At 40.5% G+C, this 21349-nt stretch overlaps 1 protein-coding gene across 5 annotated transcripts in view; it reads right to left on the minus strand.

Annotated features, from left to right (window-relative positions):
* Positions 1–21349, minus strand: part of WDFY3 (WD repeat and FYVE domain containing 3) — a 125001-nt gene that overhangs the window by 61541 nt on the left and 42111 nt on the right. For 3 of the 5 annotated variants that reach the window (XM_083520388.1, XM_083520387.1, XM_083520386.1), the window contains 12 exons: positions 20410–20867; positions 18557–18640; positions 14676–14853; positions 13494–13708; positions 12032–12144; positions 9979–10210; positions 8705–8805; positions 6254–6472; positions 5449–5630; positions 2458–2689; positions 1594–1754; positions 29–140 (listed from right to left, as the gene is read on the minus strand). In XM_083520388.1, the coding sequence (XP_083376514.1) occupies positions 29–140; positions 1594–1754; positions 2458–2689; positions 5449–5630; positions 6254–6472; positions 8705–8805; positions 9979–10210; positions 12032–12144; positions 13494–13708; positions 14676–14853; positions 18557–18640; positions 20410–20867 (2287 nt within the window). The remainder of the gene's footprint in view (positions 1–28; positions 141–1593; positions 1755–2457; positions 2690–5448; positions 5631–6253; positions 6473–8704; positions 8806–9978; positions 10211–12031; positions 12145–13493; positions 13709–14675; positions 14854–18556; positions 18641–20409; positions 20868–21349) is intronic. The other 2 variants (XM_083520390.1, XM_083520389.1) reach the window with 1 other exon arrangement.

A 21349-nucleotide genomic window follows, 5' to 3' on the forward strand; every position in this document is an offset into this window, starting at 1 on the left:
AAAGTGAAAGAACTGCAACTCATCTCACCCAGATATCCTATCAGAGCTGCACCAATGGTACGTGCAGGTCCATTCAGATGTCCTCCTGAATTGTGAAGCAGCTTCACTGGAGTGGCATTCTCATGAGATGAAACAGCCAACTAATTAAAACAAGGAAAACTGATCATTTAGAGGGTTTCTTCAGCAACACAAAGTGGTTCATACATTTTCATGAAGTGGCAGAATAATGCTTAGTCCCCCCCCAAAGGTTAAGGTTAGGTCAATTCTGAACACCTGAATTTTGATTCAAGGATTAGTGCAGGCTGAGCTGTGAGGTAGCAGGACTAGCGGCCTAAAGAGGCAGTGGAAGTATTTCTCTTGGAAGTTTTAAAGAACAGGTTAGCAGATATGGTTTAATCCGCTATTAATTTACAGATTTGAGTCAACTCTTTGTGGGTCCATATAGATAGAGGCATCATAAAAGGAGACCAGAGGTGGCTTCTGTAAAAATGCTAAGCACATAGTGGGTCCTAAATTTCATTAAACCCAACGTTCTCCAGTTTTGTCAGAGTATGACTCTCTAAAATTTAGAAGTAAAAACAGATGATAAACCTATATGGAAATCAAAATGAAAAACAAACAAACAGCTGATCTTACAAAGCCCAATTTCTCATGGTCATCTCCCACTTTGCACTTACGTGATTTTTTCATATCACACTTTAGCAGTGTGGTATGAGAGGGAGGTTAAATTAGTGCTAGAAATACCCAAATATGTCTAGAAAAAGTCTAACAGCTTTCCTACTCCGCAATATTGTATTGTCATAAGAACACACTTTACTAGCTACTAAACGATCACTGCTATATTATCATTAATTACTATAATAAATAAAATGATCAGTAAAGGTAATTATTATTACTACTGACATCGGGCTGGCACCTTCATTATACTCTTTTTGGTGCCGGCTTAAAACATTTTCTTTAGGCAAGCCTATCCAGACACCTAGATGTGTTTTACTATCCAAAACCATTCAAAAGAAAATCATAGTTATTAACTGTTTTTACTAATATTTTATATATTTTTTGTAAAGAGGTTTTATTACCATCAAGGAGTATATGAATTTTGTTTAATAAATTAAAATAAAGGAAACTACACACAAGCTATTAACAACTAAGGAAATTAGTTCCAACTGTTTTCTCTGTTTCAGCTTTAAATGCTTGCTGCAAACTTTTCTCTTCCACCAGACATCTGCAGACACTTAAGAACACATATTTCCACAACAGCTAATTGATGTTTGATTTAAACTTTTTACATAGCTTTTACTGTGTGGTTTTATGTAATATTGCTGCAAACCGCTTTGATTTTTTATTTTAAAAAAAATAAATAGCCATATATAAATATTTTGATAAATAAAATACACGAATAAAAGGTTAACGCCTTAGTCTCAATTCAGCAGCCCCAGCACACATGCATAGCTTCCAGTATTAACAGTGCTGGTGCATGCTCTCTGTTAATGTGTGTGACATCCACAATTACATAACATGGCACTTCCTGAGTTAAAATCATAAAACTAGCCAGATCATAAAGTCTTCTTCAACCTCAGTGTTCCAACTTACCTGCTTGGCTATGGCCTTACTGTCCAGTTTGTTATAAACTTTTCTAATCCTTGCCACTGTCAGTGACGAAACAGAGAGTGCATAGAGGCCAAAAGAAACTTTCTCTTCTGGGACCAACGATACTGGAGACGGGCTGACTCCTTCTGGTTTTGAATCCTTGCCTTCAGAATGAGAGAAACACATTTCACTATGAGCTGATGCAACGTGGTGGATAAGACAATGCCCTGCCTTGCCCAGTGTTTTGTCTCCCACAGTGACCACCCAGACCTGGTAAGGGCACAAAGAGTGGCATGAATTCAACAGCCATCTCCTTGCTGCAGTTCCGCAGCAACTGGTACTCAAGCAATAATGGCCCCTGAAACTGGATGGCATGTATAGTCATCATTACTATAGAGGCCTATTCACCATGAATTTGTCTAACTCTCTTGTAAAGGCATGTAAGCCAGTGTGCAAAGTGCAATATGTAAATGCTAAAGAACAATGTTAATTAATTCTGTGGAAAAGGTGGTTCAAAAAAACTATATTGCGGGGGTGGGGGCAATTTCTACTAGCTAAACTCCAAGCTTTTACTATCTCGAGCCAAATTAATAAATTCTCAGTTTAAAGTATTATATCTCATTTTAAGATTATCACGAAGTAGCTAAATTGTATTTTGTGCACCTTTGAGGTCTTGTCCCCTTTTGTTCCTTTGCAGGTGCCAAGTTACAATAGTATATATACTATTATATGTACATATACAATATATATATATATACACACACACGCATGCTTTCTGCATATGTGAATAAATTAATCCTACTCCAACCTAAAGCAAAAGAGAAGCAAGCAAACAAAAAACACCACACCAGGATAACTTTTACTTACATGGCATATATACAGCTTGAAAGCTTCCAACATAGTTTGGTCCTAGTTCATAAATCGTGCTAACACTTGATGGAGGCAAGACCTCTTCTAAGAAATGGGTTGGCCCCAGGCGCCAAACAAGGGATGAGAGCTGGCGTTGAGCAGGTGGCGAGCCTATATAGGTGTAAACTGTGCTGACTACTGGTGGATTAGCACAACTTGAACCACCAGGACTACTGTGAATATAATGAAGCTGTAAAATAAATACCAATGCTGATCAGAAAAAAAACAACACAATTTTTTTAGCATACGGTACATAAATTCATTTAAACATTAATGGAAGTCTGTAACAGAATAAGAAGCTACACAAGCTGACTATGATTGGACCACATGTGCTGATGGCAAACATTTTGAACATTCCCTCCAGAGGGAATTTAATCTGGTTAAATTTGCATATATTTGCATATGTATATAAAGTATTTCAGCATGAAACTGTCTTTCCAGGCATACTTTCAGGGAAGAAAGGCTGCTTTTTAAAAGTTTTTACAGTATCAGAAAAAAGGTACAAAAAATGAGGAAAACAACCTTGAAAATTTAGCAACACGTGTTAATCATTTAATGCTGCAATCCTATGCACACTTACCGGAGATAAGCTTCACTGAACAGCTAACATCTGAGTAAGCATGCACAGGAGTGCACAGAACAACTGCATCTTTAGTGAATGCACCATCCATTCAATGAAATATTTAAACAAGGAAATTCCTCTCTGACAAGAGAGCTAAGAACACCTCTGGCAGTAAGAACACATGTGATATTTGTGTTTAAAAATACACACAGATGCTCAAACATAAAATAAAAAGATTAATTCTTTTCCAAGTCCATCCAATCTGAATATTCTCCAAATCACGTACATGTACTGATATAAACAAATGGTTCAAATAAATCAATCCATCATCTCCCCTGTCACAAATCACTCAGAGGTAGGACCAGACACATAACCCCTCTAACCCGCAATCCAAGGCATAAAACAATGTCCTTCCCAAACACTTAAAATGTTGGAATTGATCTCCTTCAAAACACAACCAACACAAAACCCAAAATCATATAATTCCTTCACACTCCCTGCTTTTCCCTGCCTCCAATTAAAGTCATCATTTCATATCTTCTCCAACATGACCCCATCCTTCTCTCCTGGTGATGGCTGGCTAGTGCCAGCAGGAACAGAAGCAGTAGCAAATGAAACAAGTCTCACATGACCAAAGTGAAGTATTGCCTACTTCAGAACACACTAGGGTTCTTTGGCAGGAAAGGTGCAGAAGCAGTCACTCACTCAAGGAGGGACAGAAAGAGCGGGGTCTCCTCTTTGTCTCTGGATAGGGTTGTGGTGGTGATTTGCTGCTGCTCTATGTACTTGCGTGGTACCTCCCTGCCCAAGAATCCATAACCCAAAAATGCACAAGGAGGATTAATCAAGTTCTCAACAACTTTCAACCTCCTCCTCCTCCATCACTCTCTGACTAAAAAAGAAAAATAAGCAACAACTGGGGCTGGTCTTGAGACTTTCTCAGTCATTTTTTGCACAAGCGCCTACCACAGGGAAGAAAAAGAGAGAGGTGAAGGCAACTGAGAAGCAGCAAAACATGAAACTCAAGGGAAAGGTTCCATAAAACACACGCAACAGAGATAAACCTAAAATGCACCTAGAATGGACACCCAGCCAGATGGATGGGGTATAAATAATAAAATTATATTAATTATTATTATTAAAATTACAAAAGGTTAATCTACTTGAAATGCACACTCTGCTTCATTTCAGCAACCAAAATGCCACTTCACTTGATTCATCCTCTTTTGCTTGTTGATTGGCATTAAAGAGTTATATCACCAGAAAGGAAACTTTCATGCTTCTTTCAATAATACCATGTTACACTGAATACCAGAAGGTAAATTTGAGATACATAATGAAATATGCAAAAAGGTAAACTATTGTTACTGGAAGTATCTATATACCAGCCATCTATTTATGATGCCAACTGTTATAGGAAGAAGATACGAATACAGAATAGAAGCTTAATCACTCTGCAAATGGAAATGTTCTGATAAGCTTTTAGCTGGAAAGGTGTGAGAATGCTGTCCTATTAACTAGCTGAAAGAAGGGCTGGGAAACCTCTCATTAGTTTCAGTCAGCTGAATTAATCACAACAATACCTAGCCCACTTTAAAGAGGAGGGATCCACTAGTCAATTTTAAGGAAACATGATAGATAGCTCAGCAGCACATTTCTGGGCTTGAGTGACATATTAGTTCTGCAAAAGAACGCCACACATAACTGGTTGTGGCTAATGTCACACAGACTGGGACGGCTGCTACAATGATAGGCTTCTGCAAACTGCTGAAAGCTTTCGGCTGAAAGATCAGAGATGCTGTATCATCCATCGAACCTGACTTTTGACATCACTGATTTAAATAATGCAGAGGGGACTATATACTGCTAAGTAATCATTTATTTTCCCACATGCTTCTCCTGTGCTGTTTTCTTAATAGCTTTTTGTCTCAGGTACAGAATTGGGTTTGTGGTGTTGGATGGTTCACTGCGTTTGTGATTGAGAGAGACAGCCTACTCCCTCTGCTAACCAGCTATTCAAGGCTAGTCATCTGGAAGAAAGTCCCCAAGGGAAGCAAGCTAACTCTAGGCCTTTAAAAGAAGATTTCAAAAAACCAGTAGTATGGACAGAATACCTGGAAAGAAGGTCCTGATCATGGCAGCAAAAACTGTGCTTTGAGGTCTGCACCCACAATGCAAAATCGGGTCCAGAAGAAAACACCCACTTCTCTTTAACAGCTGCACCATGAGTTCAAAGCCAACCCCATCAGCAACTCAAGGCAACCACTCCAGGTTGCTCTCAAACCTCAAACACAAAACATGCAAAGGTGGTAACACTTCAGAGTGCTTGTAGTCCTTCACATACATTATCTCAAGTCAGAATCAGAATGCCATTGTATTCAACTTGCCTTCACAGTATTTATCAGCTGCCCATCAATGTAGAGTGCAGCGGTGCTGTTTTTCAGCATGCCTTTGCTCATAACCAGAACCATATGATGCCACTGGCCTTCCACTATATGGTCGCCGCAACGAAAGCGAGTGCAGCAAGGGAGGATTTCATAGCAGGAAGATTCTTCACTGAAGTCATCAACTGAGGACAAAAGAAAATTAAATGGCAGCTCCTATCGCCATATAAATATATACATTAATTGAACAGTCGCTGTATTCTGCATCACTTGCAGTCTTCATCAAAAGCAGCCAGACATCCAGCACAGTGCTATAGCCTCAAGGTGAGGAGTTGCAACTAACAGAGTAAAAATGTTATGTAGCACAATCTTTAGTTTTAGTGCATCAATAAAGCATTCAATTCAGTGCCAACTAAATTAAGATTTAGTACTGTGCATTCAGACCTATCCGCTCCCCACCCCCCCTTTTTTAATATTAAGAATGTTATGATTTGGGCAAGTTATTTGCATTCAGAAATGCGGCAGTTAAAACTTTTCTTAAAGTTAACTGTTGATAGAAGGGAGGAAAAACTGCAATCCTGGTTTGAAGAAAACCCTGAAATCAACGTTTCCCAGTTCAGATGTCACAGGGGGAAATGTGGTTTAACAAATCAGGAAATCTAATGCTGAAACTGGGCACATAAGCGGGGAAAGGACCGCCCAAGCTCATCACTCCATTCTGGTTGGTGGGGAGAGCATGGGCTTTATGCCTTATTGTCACAATAACACAGAATGATGAGGAATATATGCTGCACAGTGTGCTTCTTACCATAGTTCTGAAGTAGTTCTTCTTTAGTTGAAACAATCAGTGACCGGTCTTTTGCAGAAAGGACAATGGCAAGGCATATATAGTGCTGCTCGGAGCTGTTTGCCCGTCTTACAACTGTAAGTAACCTGACTGGGTGATGATTTGGAGCTGTACTGAAATGTTCTATGCAAAACCAACTTGAATAGCTCAATCCAGATGGGGGTGGGAAAAGTCTCTCTCCTGTAAGAAGAAGGGGGGGGGGAGCTAGATGTGAAGGCAAATGAACACAAGGAGAACAGACAATGAAATTGACCCTGAAACACAGTCTTGTATCAGGGAATAATTCTAAAGCTACCACCTTGAGCGAAAGACAGGAATGCAACTGGAGCCCCTCCAAGGCAATGGAGCCAGACAGAAGTTTCCTGTGGGATGACCACATTCCTGCCTTCAAGCACTTGGAAGAGCAAAACCCAATTGGATCAAGTATGAAATCACAGCAGAAAAAGCCTAAACATTACAGTTCTTCAAAAACTTTGAATACAGTTTCTCCAAATTTGTAGCTGTTTGTGTAGGAGTGAAGTGAGAATTCTGAAAAGGTGGTAGAGGTTGTGGCACTCATCTCGCTCTATAGGCCGAGGGAGCCGGCATTTGTCCATAGACAGCTTCCAGGTCATGTGCCAGAGCGGTACCTATTTATCTACTTGCACTTTGACGTGCTTTCGAACTGCTAGGTGGGCAGGAGCTGGGATGCAACAATGGGAGCTCACCCTGTCGCGGAGATTTGAACCGCCGACCTTCCGATCAGCAAGCTCTAGGCTCTGTGGTTTAGACCACAGCACCACCCATGTCCCTTCTGTTTCTACAGTAGTATATATCAATTAAAACAAAAGGTCACATTTTATTAAACCTTTTCTACATGCTCACACCAAGAATGCTATAGAACAGGTGTGACTATTCTGTTTTCTTTTTCTTTTCTTTATGTTTTCGGATTTTACAACATAAAGTCCCCCCAACCCCACAAGACAATATTCCAGTTCTCTCTCACCGTCTCAGATCACAGCCAACCAGGGATCAGACTGTGAGTGAGATGGTATCATGCTATGTAGCCAATCAGATTTGGTTATGAAGCAATGCCAATGAAGACAAATGAAGTGGCATTTTCCCCTAGCATGTGCATGTCTCCTACACTGCCTGTTCCCCTAGCAATATGTCAGGGCAGGACAAGTTGCTTTATTGTTTTGGCAATATGAAGACATATTCCCTACAGAAATTCAAAGAATACAGTTGCCCGGTTGCCTTGGAAACTGAGAAATGTACTCCCTTTCACTTCCCTTGCCGTGGTATTCAGATCTGCATCTAGCTAACACCACATCTTGCTGTGATCTGCTTTTGCACTTCCTTTGTTATGGTGTGGCAAAACAGGGAGCATCATCCTAGTTATAGCAAGGATGCTTTCCCTCCTTCTACATACTGTTTCAAGTCTCCCCCACCATCTTCCACAAGGGGGGCTGCTTTGTGAGGAGAAAGAAAATGTTCACGCAGCTCGTGACCCCAGTTCAGCTCAGCTCTAATAATTAGATAAATGCACAACTCTGGATTCTTTCTACCTAGTTGGGGGAAAGCAGGGGAATAACAGGTACAGTTGAGCATGCTGCTCATTTGCGTTAGCTTATTTTTAACTATGGCTTAATGCAAAGGCAGCTAACCCACAGGTTGAGCTGGATGCAGCCAGCATGCCACATGGCAGCCGCCCAGAGTAGCTGGGAAATTAATTAATTAATGCCAAACCAGCCCCCACAGCCTTACTTCTCTATCTTGGCATTGGTGATGCTCTGTGCTATGATCAGGAAATAAAATTCCTCTGCTGGCTCAGTGAAAGGGTTGAAGGGGCTGGAAATCCTGTATTTTACTCTTCACAGAACCTTCTGCAAAATGTAAAAAGGCAGTGTCTCCCTCCAACCACAAAGGGGTGTGGGTGTGTGAATTAGGATGGGAGTTGTTTTGCAAGAGCGCTCATCCTGCCTTGGTACAGGTGTAGTGAGTATGTGTGCTACCAGTGTGGCAAGGGAGTGTGTGCATATAATAAATAGCCATGTCCACTGCTGATCACCAAAGTAGCCCTGGGATGTAAAAGGTTAATCGCCCCTGGCAACCAGCTCCATGTAAGAACTAAGTGGCTCTTCTGCCACTGGGTTATTTTTTTCTGTGCCTATGCTTAGCATTACTTTTCATCATATCAAAAAGTCCTCCACAATTTTGGCTGCAGGAAACATTTTGCAGTAGTCTGATGGAGCTCCATTACAATAAACATAGCTTTTCCCCCTGTCGCACTCTCGTGGATTCCTAGTGCGTTCAAGAGGATTTATTTACATAAATTAAAAGTAAACTGAGTCAAGAGTAGTTATAGGGCTGATTTCAGAAGATGACAGACGCACCAAATCCATCCCTTTTGGCTATGGCAAAGGGACTTACCAGTTCCAATTCCACTGACCACAGTGCCATCAATAAGCCCAGTTGTGACCACATTGTTGGTAGGTGCATTATGAGGGGCCAAACTTGGTAAGAACAGACAGCTGTTAAATAAAGATCAATGAGTTAGGAACAGTACTTCCAGTCAATATCCATCAGATGTTATCACTTAGTCCATGGCAGGGAACAGAGAGAGTCTTTTAAGCAAGGTAAAGGTAAAGGCACCCCTGACCATTAGGTCCAGTCGTGGTTGACTCTGGGGTTGTGGCGCTCATCTCGCTTTATTGGCCAAGGGAGCCGGCGTACAGCTTCTGGGTCATGTGGCCAGCATGACTAAGCCGCTTCTGGCGAACCAGAGCAGCGCACAGAAACATCGTTTACCTTCCCGCTGGAGCGGTACCTATTTATCTCGCACTTTGACATGCTTTCGAACTGCTAGGTTGGCAGGATCAGGGACCGAGCAACGGGAGCTCACCCCGTCACGGGGATTTGAACCGCCAACCTTCTGATCGGCAAGTCCTAGGCTCTGTGGTTTAACCCACAGCGCCACCCGCGTCCCTCTCTTTTAAGCAAAGGGTGTGTAAAAGAAGGAAAATACAGATTTCGCAACATGCTCTTGGTCCCTTAATGATCAAGCCAGCATTAGGAGCATGGCTCCTTTTCTCAAGAGCATGAATGAGAATTCATTTTATGAAGATAATTCCTTGTATAAATACTTCAATAAGTGAATTACAGAATTTAATATTAATGCATACTTTTAAGATATCAACTTTGCAGATTAAGCCTCTTTACAGATTAGAAGAATAAAAAACTGAGTAAAACAGACAAGTTGCTCAAGAAAGCTAAGGTGTATATTTAATCTACAATAATCAAATATGCTGAGATTATTCCATGATCACTGAACTGCCTTTCCAAAGCTGCTACTTTAATTATTAATTATATTTCTCCAAGCCTGATTACATTCCACTTCCTCTGACAAAAAATTTCTAGGGAACGAAGGGAATTTTTTTTTGGAGAACTGGATTTTGGTGCCACTTCTTTGCTAAGAAAGGGTTTTTTAAATACACACAAAACATCTAACCTACATAACCCACATTTGCTTGGTGGGATCATCTATACTCAAAGAACTCATCATCTGAATTAGGTGCATTATTATATCAGAGGCAGTCTTCCATGGCACAACTAATGGTTTTGAAAATCAAAGAAGTTAATTAGGAACTGCAAACATTATTCTGAAACAAGAAGAGAGTAAGAAAAGAGCCTTTACGAGACCTTACCCAAACCCTTCAAGAGACGTGTCAAATTCAATAAATGCCGGAGTAACTGCTGAGCCATGAAGTCTAATATCATGTGGGGTTGTCATGGAAACCAAACATTTCACCCTCGTCAGGGGTACTGTGCTTCCTTCTGCTGGTTTTAAAAGGCTCTTGCTTATCCTGTAGTGGTTATCTTCATGTAAACTGAACACACAGTCGGTACCCAGGCCTTCCATTGATGTAATCATGCTATCTATAGCAGGAGTTAAAAAACGAAATACTTTTTAATTTTTTTTAAAAAAATAGAAGATCCACATGAGATTAGTATTGTCAGTAAGAGAATCCTAATACAATAAAAGGGACAAAAGTACATTTTGTCTTTTACTACAAAGTCCCAAAATATGTTTGCCATTCAACCCACTGTTGATTCACACGACTACCAGTTTACATGGTGCAGCCACCAATGGACTCCAGGTGGTTGCAAACAATGTGCGTCAAAATTGACTGCTTGTGAAACGTCTGTAACAGAAGCTTTATCTACACAAATGCAAGGTTTTCTAAACACGGGTTAATTAACTACAACGTAGCCGACATAAATGGAAGTATTTAAAATTAAATCAACCAAGTCCTAATGAGCTCAACATAGTGAAGCAGTCTTGAGTTCTGCTATGCCAGATTAACTGGGCTGTGACCAGAGAAAATAAAATCCTTCCTTTCTTCTTTGCAATTAAAACAGTAGGTCTTAATTGCTGTAATATCAGTAAAACCAATGGAAATTTGGGAGCACCCAGTAGTATATACCATTCACTATTTGAGGCCAGAGGTTTACCTATATGAAATAATAACTATCCTACTTTGCAGTAAATGGAAACAGAAAAGCATTAAAAGGCAGGTTGTAATAACCGTACCTTAGCAGTTCAAGACAGCAGGCTGGCACAGGTGTAGTGCAGCCTGCCCTTCAACCTTTGTTAAGAGATCAGGAACAGCTGGAGGAGCAAATCCTTACAGCTCAGCCCCAACCCCCCCATTAGCATGATTTGCTCCTCTTCACCACTGTCGTGTGTGACAGAACCAAAAGCATCACCCCTCTTTCTCCTTAAGAACCAGTGTATCTAGCAATGAGTCCATCATTCTGTAACAGTAAAGCAGTTGCCTCACACAGCCTGAGCTTTGCGTACATCCACAAAATACCATATTTTTCACTCTATAGGGCGCACCTGACCATAGGGCGCACCTAGTTTTCAGAGGGGGAAATCAAGGGAAAAAATATGATCCTCTTCCCCCCCCCCCACACACAGCCTGTGCACTTCTCCCAGACTTCTCCCTGCTATTGCGGGAGGTGGGGGAATTCCCCCATCTCCCGCAAAAGCCCACAGGAGGGAGAAGGGACTGACTCGGCCAGTACTGACTCCCTCCAGCATCGTGCGCCTTCCCACTGCCCCCCGAGCCTGTGGGGCTGGCGGTGGGGGGAAGCGCTGCTTTCCCCCACCACCAGCCTCAAAGACCAGACTCTCCTGGCTTCAGCAAAAGTGAAAGCTTCAGAGGCTTCGCGTTGCTATTGCTGAAGCCAGGGAGCCTGCACTCGCTCCATAGGACGCATACACATTTCCCCTTAATTTTTGGAGGGGAAAAAGTGCGTCCTATAGAGTGAAAAAAACGGTAGTGGTTGATTCATCTAACTGGCAGGGAAGAGACGTTTGCTCAAATTTACAACTTAATATCCATGGGTGGAAAGCTTTTTCCTTGCGAGAAAAGCCAAGTTTCGAAACCGCCATGCACCTGTGCATACAGCGCCAGATCTTTAATCAGGAAAGAAAAAGCTGCCTTAAAAGCAGGGCTGTACACTTGTTTCAGATCCAGTGTCCTAGCTGGCCACATCTAGGGTCAGAATCGCTGCCAACTGCTAACCATCGTTAGGCTCTATAAGGGAAATCCTCACTCCTTGTCATTACCTACAAGCATTAATTAAATCTCACTTGTTAGCTCTCTGAAACATTGTTGAAGCATGGCCAGATTTCAGTCTGGCAGTTACTAATGAGTGCCTCAAAACTATTTCAAATATAAAAACACTTACTTCTCAACTCCGGCTCATAACTGAGTGAGCTTGGTTTATGCACTCTGTATCGTTTCAACAGCTTCTTATCCCAGGCTCCACAATTCAGAGGATTTCCCAAACGTAAAAATTCCCTAGAGAAAAATGGAGAGGGAAAATAAGAAAGGCTTCAAAGTCATTTGCATTCCTTTTTATTTGATTAAGTGCAACAGCTGCCACTTGAACATGTACATACATTAAAATGTGCTTCATCAAAAACTATTTAGAAAGTAAACAAAGCAAAATACAGGCCAAAAGAACCCTAAATTTTATTTAAATATAAAACAGAACTGTAGAAATCCACACCTACTTCACCAATGTCCATGTGGTCTTAGGCATTATGTCTCAGAGGAGCCAAAATCCTCTTGGCATAATTATGTGGGTTTTTTCGTATTAGGAAGTAGGTACAGGTGCAGAAACAGATGAAGATACAGACACATCGCCCTCAAGTGCTTGATTTCAAATGCTATCAATTTAGACAAACTAAGACTGCATACACACCACAGCTCAGTTTACCTAACATTTATGAACATATTCCCATATATGCATTTTACAGGGCCACATTTGAAATATTAAAATAGTTTTCAGTGCATCATAGTTCAACTTTGTAGTGCTTCTTTTAGCTTCCCCCGCTCTCCCTCACCCTAAAGGATAGAACAGTAAAGCACGACAGCTGCTTCAGTTCGTGAAGCTTCTCCTGTTCACAAATCACCAACTTCATTATCAAGGTGCTTAAAGCAAAACAAGTGTTTGTGAAAGTGACAGTGTATAATACTTTTTTTAAAAATGTGGAGATTGTTCCCATGTCATGTGTGAAGAATGCTGACCTATTTAAATATGTTTCGCTCCGTGCAAAAGAACTCTCTCACTGTCTCGGAGCTATGATAAACAGCAACAGAGAACGTACTTAAACAGGAAGTTTAATACCAGATTCATTCTTCTCTCTCTTTAAATAATCCTAAGCCCAACCTCCATGTGTCAGTTCAATAAAATACATTAATGTCCATGATCAACCAGCAGCAGCAGCAGGAGGAGGAGGAGAGGACAGAGGGTGAAGAAAGAGCTGTGAGGGGTCCCCATCCTCTGGACCTCCTGGGAAACTCAAAATACCTGCTGTCTGCTGTTTCCAGGAACTGTTCTAATTGTGAGACTTTTGTGGGTGAGCTGAGAGCTTGTTTGGACTCTAGGCAAGAACCTGGAGGCTGAGTGGGGTGTGTGTCAAAGGAAAATGAATGGATATTGATTCGTCTCTATTAGCAACTTTGTATTAATGTAAGATTTTTATATGTAGCTGTGTGTTTTTGCAATTTCTTGTTTAAGTTGCCTGTTGTTGCTTCAGTTTTCTGTATACCGCTTAGAGATTTTTTAAAATATTAAGCAGTCTAGAAATCAAATAATCAAATCAAATTATAAGAATTTGAAGTAAACCCCCTCTTCTACTTACCTCAGCACCATTGGTTCCAACGCCTGAGAGGCCAACCTTTCAAACATCCTCTGGAGTGGGGGGTGCAAAGAGTGGTCCTCATCAGCAAGAGCTGCGCTGCATCTCTGCAGAAGTCGTGCATGGAGTCCAGCTTCACACATGACTTGCTGATTTCTTTCGGTGTGCACTAGAGACTGCAAGATGTTGGCCACTGCTAGCTGAAGATCTAGGGCATGCTGCAAATTTTGCACAAGCATAAATGAGACAAAGACAAAACAAATCTGTAAGAAAACACTCACAAAAACTGTGTCACTTGCCATTTCCAGCAAGTGTGTGTGTGTGAAATTTAGGATATTGCACAGTGGTCTGCTGCTCAAAGAAAGAAAAGGTTAAACAAAACAACAACCTCAGGAGAACCACAAACTCTTAAGAGCACTTAAAATAGCCTTTGGGATTCTGGTTGCTAAACCCAGATCGTTTTTATTTGACATTTTACTGATCAAATTCGCCAAGAACAAGAACTATGGTAGTGTTTGATAAATAGAAATAATGTCCAACTCACATATTTTCATACTATCAGCTGACAAAAGCATTCTGTCCTATACTTTACTCACCTACGCTTAGTGTAGATGCTTGTTATATTTTTAAAACAAACAAACAAACAATTTTGTTAGAAAAGTCAGATTTCTGCTACTACTGATCTTGGCTTTTTGAAATATAGCTATCAGGGACTAACAAATGATGAGCACCTTTAAATCTCATAAAGCAGAGTTCTCAAGTTGGCATGTATTTTGTAGGTAACAGCTGGAATCCAATTAGCTTCTTTAGGAACTCTCAAATATTTCAAAGTGCCCAGCAGGTCCTCATGTCATGCCATAAACTTTGGAAACACCCTAGCTTCCCATTTCAAAAGTGCTTTGTCTGCTATGTAGCACAGGGAGCTACTGTTCTAGAAGATGAAAAATCCAGAGCTTCTTTGATCAGATGGAACTAGTTGGTTGTGCTGTTCTTTTTGATTCAAGCCAATAACTGTACAGTGTCTAAGATTCAAATTCACTGCTTCCTAGTAAAGCTCAAGAGTTAATTTTAAGATAAAGCAATGAATTAGGTTAAAACAGATCTTAAACTCCCCCAATGTATTCCTTTATAAGCTTTCTTAACTTAACCCTATAGGGTAAGCAGTATATTTGAAAAGGTTCTCACTTCTGGCTGTGTATTCGACCCAACAGAGACTAAGAGGTCCAACATGGAAAGCATAGCTCCAGGATGGATGATGACAGCATCTGAACTCTGCAGAGACACAGTTCCTTTGTGCAGTTTCAAATCAGAAGGGTTTTTGGGAGGAAATACTGGAGGTGTTGAAGTAGAATGATACGCGTGCCTAAAGGTAAGGAGGAAAAATAATAGGGCTTTAACACACATGCAACATTAAGCTTTTCTCAAAATACAGCATTTGGATTAAATATGCCAAGGCTTTTCTAGTATTCACTTTCCATAATATGTGCTCCAGGTGGTATCTTCTTTTCAGATGTGGCACATGCATAGATGTTGCTTGCTGGCTCTTCCTAGAATACCAGCTTAATGGAAAATTACACCAGTAGCATTTGTGGATATAGAGATAAAGCCTGCAGGCATTATGGCAAAAACCAGATAGCAAACAAGAAGAACCACAAATTAGGTTTTTCAGCCACATGACTCTGAGATATTTGGCAGCCCAGATGAACTGTAAACTTAACTGGTAACTTCTCATGCATCAAAATAGGTTTAGGCCTAAGGAGGTGAAATTTCCAAGAAAACATTGGGTCAAGTGGCCAATCTGGATTGAAACATAAACTTGCATCTGTTAAAGAGTCCCCTTATGTCTTTCTAATTACAGGAGATGTGTGTCTTTCTTCATAACTAGTTAGCTCAAGTCTGCTTTAAAATACTCTCTCAGAAAAGCCCCATAACCCTGCCTCCTCAAAAGTTGCTCTGGAATTGACCACTTGTAAAAGGATTTAGCGCAAACTTGTCCCCTCCTACATCATCTCTCCACACACCACTTCTCATTCGAGCATGAACAGCTCTTGGCAGGGTCACCTGCACACCCTTTCTCTGTCATCAAGACTGTGACGTTTGCTCAGTCTTGGGGAGAATTACAAATCAGCACACAGCACTTTGAATGGAATTGCAAAGCACGGCAGATAATGATACTCTGGTAATATCCAAAGAGGCTTAATACAAGCACAGGGTGTGCAGCACACATACATTTTTTTAGTTGTTACTTTTGTGGATCACAACTTTCCCCATAAACAAGGAAATGTCTTTCCTAAGGGGGGGGGGGAGTTCTGACTAAAGAGCAGAAGCCAGCCCAGCCAAAAGGGACTCAGAACACTTCGCAACTGTAATTACCAATGGATAAGAGCTTTGTGCACTGAAAGAAGGGTTTTTAAAGACCCCAAGAGGATTCTGCAACGGTTTCATACAAATCTTAACTAAAGATTCTTCACGGATGATTTTGTTGCCTCAGCTCTCTACCTCTCCAACTGTGCTTTTAAATATTGCTGGTAATATTTTGTTTTGCAGTAGTCATCTATAATTTATTGGAATTAATAAATACCACAGTAACATGAATGAAGAAAAACAACAACAACCACCCCACCCCCAAGGAACAGTATATATAATCTGTTTCCAAACAGATTAATATATATATATTCCAATATATAATCTGTTTCCAAACACAAACCCATGCAGCTCCCCAGGAAGAGATTTTTAATAACCTCTTATTACATCTGAAATATTTTCCCCTGATCTATTAGAGACATGCTTGCATTTTTTTTAACATGTTTACTCCAGCTGTCTATAAATCTTTATGTAATATTTTAGGTGAGGATGATCTTACCGGCAAATAACAAGTCAAGCCTGGCTTGGGCGACGGCCATGTGAGCAAAGAATGGAAAATCCTACAGTCCGTTCATACGTTCAGCACATAAGTAACATTCCTAATCTACTAAGCGTGACCAGAACGGAAGAATGCTGTGGAATCATGCATTCACCCACTCCCACCATCTCCCATGTGAATTTCCTCTCCCTTCCACCACCCAGTGTAACCACGAAGCAGTCTCACATCCCCCATCGGCACTAAGCATGCTGAATCCTATCCAATTTCAAATCAGAAAGGGAAAGAAAAGTTCGCGCACAGGAAGAGGGATGAGGCCCAAAAACACAGCCCTCTCCCAACCGGCTAACCACTGTTAGGAGACGGGAAATGGTTTATCTGCAAGGGGTGACCTATCAAATCCATAGGAAAGGATTCTATGGAAAGTTCGGAGAAGTTTCGTTTGTTCAAGCTGTTGCTCAAAACACTGCACAGAAAAGACCTTTCCATATGCCCACTATAATTTATATGTCACAGCCTGAATCATTGCCAATAAAGGATGGTGCTGCATTAAAACATGTCTTTCACAAGTATGGAAGTATGCCATCACATGCCTTCCTTTCATTCATAGTTCTTTGTTTCCAAGCCAATGGAAAAACCCAGGCCACAAAGTTTCACAACCATCACAGAACCATAGAAGGGCCATCTAGTGCAACCCCCTGCAATGCAGAAATCTCAAGTAAAGCATGCAAGACAGATGATGAACTGTATTGCTGAAACGTTCAAGTCTACAAAAACATATTGTTGATGGGATATATTGCAATATCATCCAAGGGAATTATTACAGAGCAGATTGAGCCCCTATACAGCAACACACACTGAACACAAACAATGTAGCAGAAAAAAAGCACAACAGCAGAAATTGTTAAAACTTTCTGAAGACATTCAAGCATGTTTTAAACTACTCTCAACACAAAGAAAATAAGAAGAATCTAGAAGCTAAATGTTTGCTTCAATTGACTGAAAGTCAGAGTAATCCTACGGAAGGGGGAATGAATTATGCCACTTCCAAAACCTGGCAGGCGTCAACACAGGAAGCGAGGGTTCAGGATTTCCCAGAAGCCCCTTCCAGTCAGCAGAACTTCCAAGTTAGGATTATACTACAAATACATTATATAATAAGGTAATCAAAAAAAGAACACAATGAGGGGAATTCATTCAAGGACTAAGGAAGCAGGAAGGAACAGTGTATCAAGAGTGTAGTAAAAGATCAAGAGAGCAAAAGGGAAATTATATCCTGGGAAATGCCAGGTTTACAAAGGACTTTAAAATCAGCATAGAACTCCCTGTGCACTGGTTGACTCTGTAGCTTAGAATCAATCATTAAGAAAAAAATTATACCTAACTGCTTTTTGCTGCTATTTAAAAAGAAAACTCGAGGCAGTATACAATTTTTAAATCAGTGACTCAAAAATATACTGAAAGTTTTTGAATGCTCCACCACATCAAATGCTCCTTAGAAGTACCCAAAAAGAAAACACCCTAGCACATCAAGAAAAAAGTTCCGGCCCTAGCTGCTCCCCGCTGTGCTTAGTTTTCTACTTACAGCGGATTTTGTTATCAGAACAGAATTCAACATTTTGATGCCCCAGGCTGAAGTTCAAACTGGTATAGTCCATTCTACCACCACTAACGTAATTCTACAGCACATAGACCATGCCTTAAAAACCGCCCTGTATGCTGTCTCAGGGCAACAAATTCACTCAAAATGTTGTGAACCTTGACTTCCTTGATTTCCTTTATTCTGCACCAAGTACAATGGTACCTCGGGTTAAGTACTTAATTCGTTCCGGAGGTCCGTTCTTAACCTGAAACTGTTCTTAACCTGAAGCACCACTTTAGCTAATGGGGCCTCCTGCTGATGCCATGCCGCTGGAGCCAGATTTCTGTTCTTATCCTGAAGCAAAGTTCTTAACCTGAAGCACTATTTCTGGGTTAGCAGAGCCTGTAACCTGAATATGTAACCCGAGGTACCACTGTATTTGCCCAAATATTTCAAAATGGGGCTTCATTACATGTGAATTTACTAACTTGCCAGCCAATTGACAATTCTTGGAAGAACAGAGAAGCACAGTAACAGACCTCACTCTGAGGAAGTTAACGAAACACAGAGAACACAGGTGTGAAGACGGTAGAAAGCACAACTTCTCTTTAAAAGGATCAGTACCTTTTCCTCGACAAAGCTGGTGTGCCCCAAGGAGAGGGGAGAGAAGTCTCATTTGTCAGGCAAGGAGGAATCTGTTCAGCACGACTACAGACAAAACAAACGTGGAGGGGATAGAGAGGTTAGAAAAGAAAACAAGAGGCTAGAAGCTTTGTTAGTCTTACAGTTTCACCAGTAGAAATACATACTGCAGAATTAGCCAGAGCAAAGGACGAAGAGCACACAAAGTAAAAACTAAGACATACAAAACAGATAGGTGTTTTTTTTTTTAAAGGAATAGATTTTCCTTTTCATTTGTTTGTTTATATTTTGAGTTATCTGCTTCTAAACAGCCTAATATCTTGAAACAAACTGATGCAGATCAGGGATTGATAACAGAAGACCAAGTTTGAATACATACTGATAACCAGATATGATTAAAATTTCATCAGGACTAACATAATATCCCAAGCAAGTCTGCAAAAATTAATGAGTTTTAAGAACAAAGGGGATGAAGGGAAGACAGATAATGAAGAATGGGAAAGACAAAATGGATTAGAAATACTTATGTAACAACAAAGCCTACCCAGATTTCTTAACTTCCAGTATTAACCAGTATCAAATGGAGTGCCCCCCAATTCTATCCACTAGAAATCTGAAATTACTATTTTACTAAGCAATTAAAGATCATGCCAGTAATACCTTATAAAAACATTAAAATCAATTGGCAATATTTAACAAAGAGAAACCCAGAGTACAGCTAATTTTAAGGCTGAATTTCAAAACTGCATGAAGTTTTGAAGTCACAAAATGTGTTTGCAATTAAATAAAATAAGGAATAATGGGTGAAGGATGTTCCATGCCTGTGCCCCTCTCCATCAAAAGCAACAGAGCTATTAGTGTTACATACTACACAAGAAGCATCAAGGCTCAGGAAGTTACCAGCCTAACCTATTATTTTCCAAGACAGAAGTAGTAAACAAGCTCATCAAAAGGAAATGGGTCTATGTTATGCAGTGTTAACTTTAAATGTACTGATTTTATAATCCTAGTACTAGCCACTATATATCAAAGGCAACAATCCCAGAGACCCAATGCTACTGAATATTTTAAGATACAAATAAGGTATTAACTCTTTTAAAATTCATTGAATTCATAGTATCATTTAAAAGCGTACATTTTTTAAAAAAAAAATGTCCCATATTTTATTTGAGCCTGTATTAAAATGTGATCTGTTTTGATTTGCCTTATACAACAGAATGAAGAACCAACTACTGCCCTTAAACAAAATACCTTAAAATAAACCTACAACTTTTCTTAGGAGTCTCAAAACTTACTAACAAACAAAGGGGAAACTGTTCCAACAAAACAGCTATCCAAAGTTTAAGGCCAGGGAATGGTGCTATCTTTTTTAAAATGGTTAGCTAACTATACAGATTACTTTACAATACCAAAGTTGACAGAACGCCTGTTGCCTCTGAGAGTTGCGGAGGAGACAGAATTTTGGCAGAAGCAACTTCTGCTCAACTTGCCAAAATCCTCTCTTCTGTAAACTAATGGAAGTACAGCAGCCCTATCTACTTTTGCTTGCAAAGAGGACAGGTCGTCAACAGTCATTACTGCCAAAAGTTAGACCTTCGGTCCTACCCCAACCCCTTCTATGAATCATAATTTCCACATGCACAACCTCAAAGTAGGGATGCACCAGCAATAAATCATCGTCTACAAGACAGGCACTTAAAAATAGCTGCCAATTCTCAATCTCAGAAGAAAATAATAGCATACAACCCCCTTAGGGAACATCAGATAGAAATGAATGATGCGATTCCCAGACATAACTGTGCTTCCGACTCCACCCCAAACCTCGCCAATCATACCTGTCGAAAGAGTCTGTAGCTACTTTGTAGAGGTAAATAAAGAGTTTGCTGCAATGCCTTAACGTGGGTGACACCGAATCCATGGCTATGAGGTCATCTTCCAACAGTCTTTGAAAAGGCTGAGTGTTTGAGGGGAAGATGTTAAAAGGGCTTATTTTCCTGGAGTCTGAGAAGCAGCCAAGTAACCTCACAGCATCGGCCAACTTTTCGTACTGGATCTCCGTTCTGAAGAAGTGTGAGTTGGCTGGCTCATAGCGCATTGCTGCAGTCAAGGTACAGAGCACAGTGTGGAGCAGCTCAAACACTTGGTTCTGGTTCACTTTCTCCCAGCCATTCTTAGGTGGAGAGCACAAGGATCTTTCCATGGCAACAAGTAAAGATGTGACATACACAAATCCACCAACTTTTCTGAAAACCGTTCTCGTGCGATGACTCTCTTTCAGCACGGACAGCAGGGCCTACACGGATATTTAAACAAGACAGAACAAACAGGATGTCATGGAGGTCAGTTGTTCTAAACACTGCAGTGATGACAAAGGCTTCCGAGATTAATTTGAAGCATATGAACACAGAGAAGTTTTTAAATTTCCCCAAACAGTGAGTAAAAGTCAGCCTTGCCTCATCAATACAAAGAGCTTTTTCGAGTGATGAACTTGTAAACCAGCTTCAAGATTCAACAGAAATACGATTTTCTCTCCCTCTCCCTCTCTCTCTCTCTCTCTCTCTCTCTCTCTCACACACACACACACACACACACACACACACACCTCTACAATGAATGCAAAAACCAGGCTGAAGGAAGCTTTTCATTTTAATAACAATTGTGAAAAAGTAAAACAGTTGCAGTTCTGTGAACCATCCCAGGTTGTAGACTGAAAGAAAATGCAATATGAAAGATGTCCAGAACTGCAACAACGGTGGAAAATGGCTGCAAGTCAGT

Source organism: Podarcis liolepis (assembly GCF_965112155.1).
Source record: "Podarcis liolepis genome assembly, chromosome: 9".
Lineage (NCBI taxonomy): Eukaryota > Metazoa > Chordata > Lepidosauria > Squamata > Lacertidae > Podarcis > Podarcis liolepis.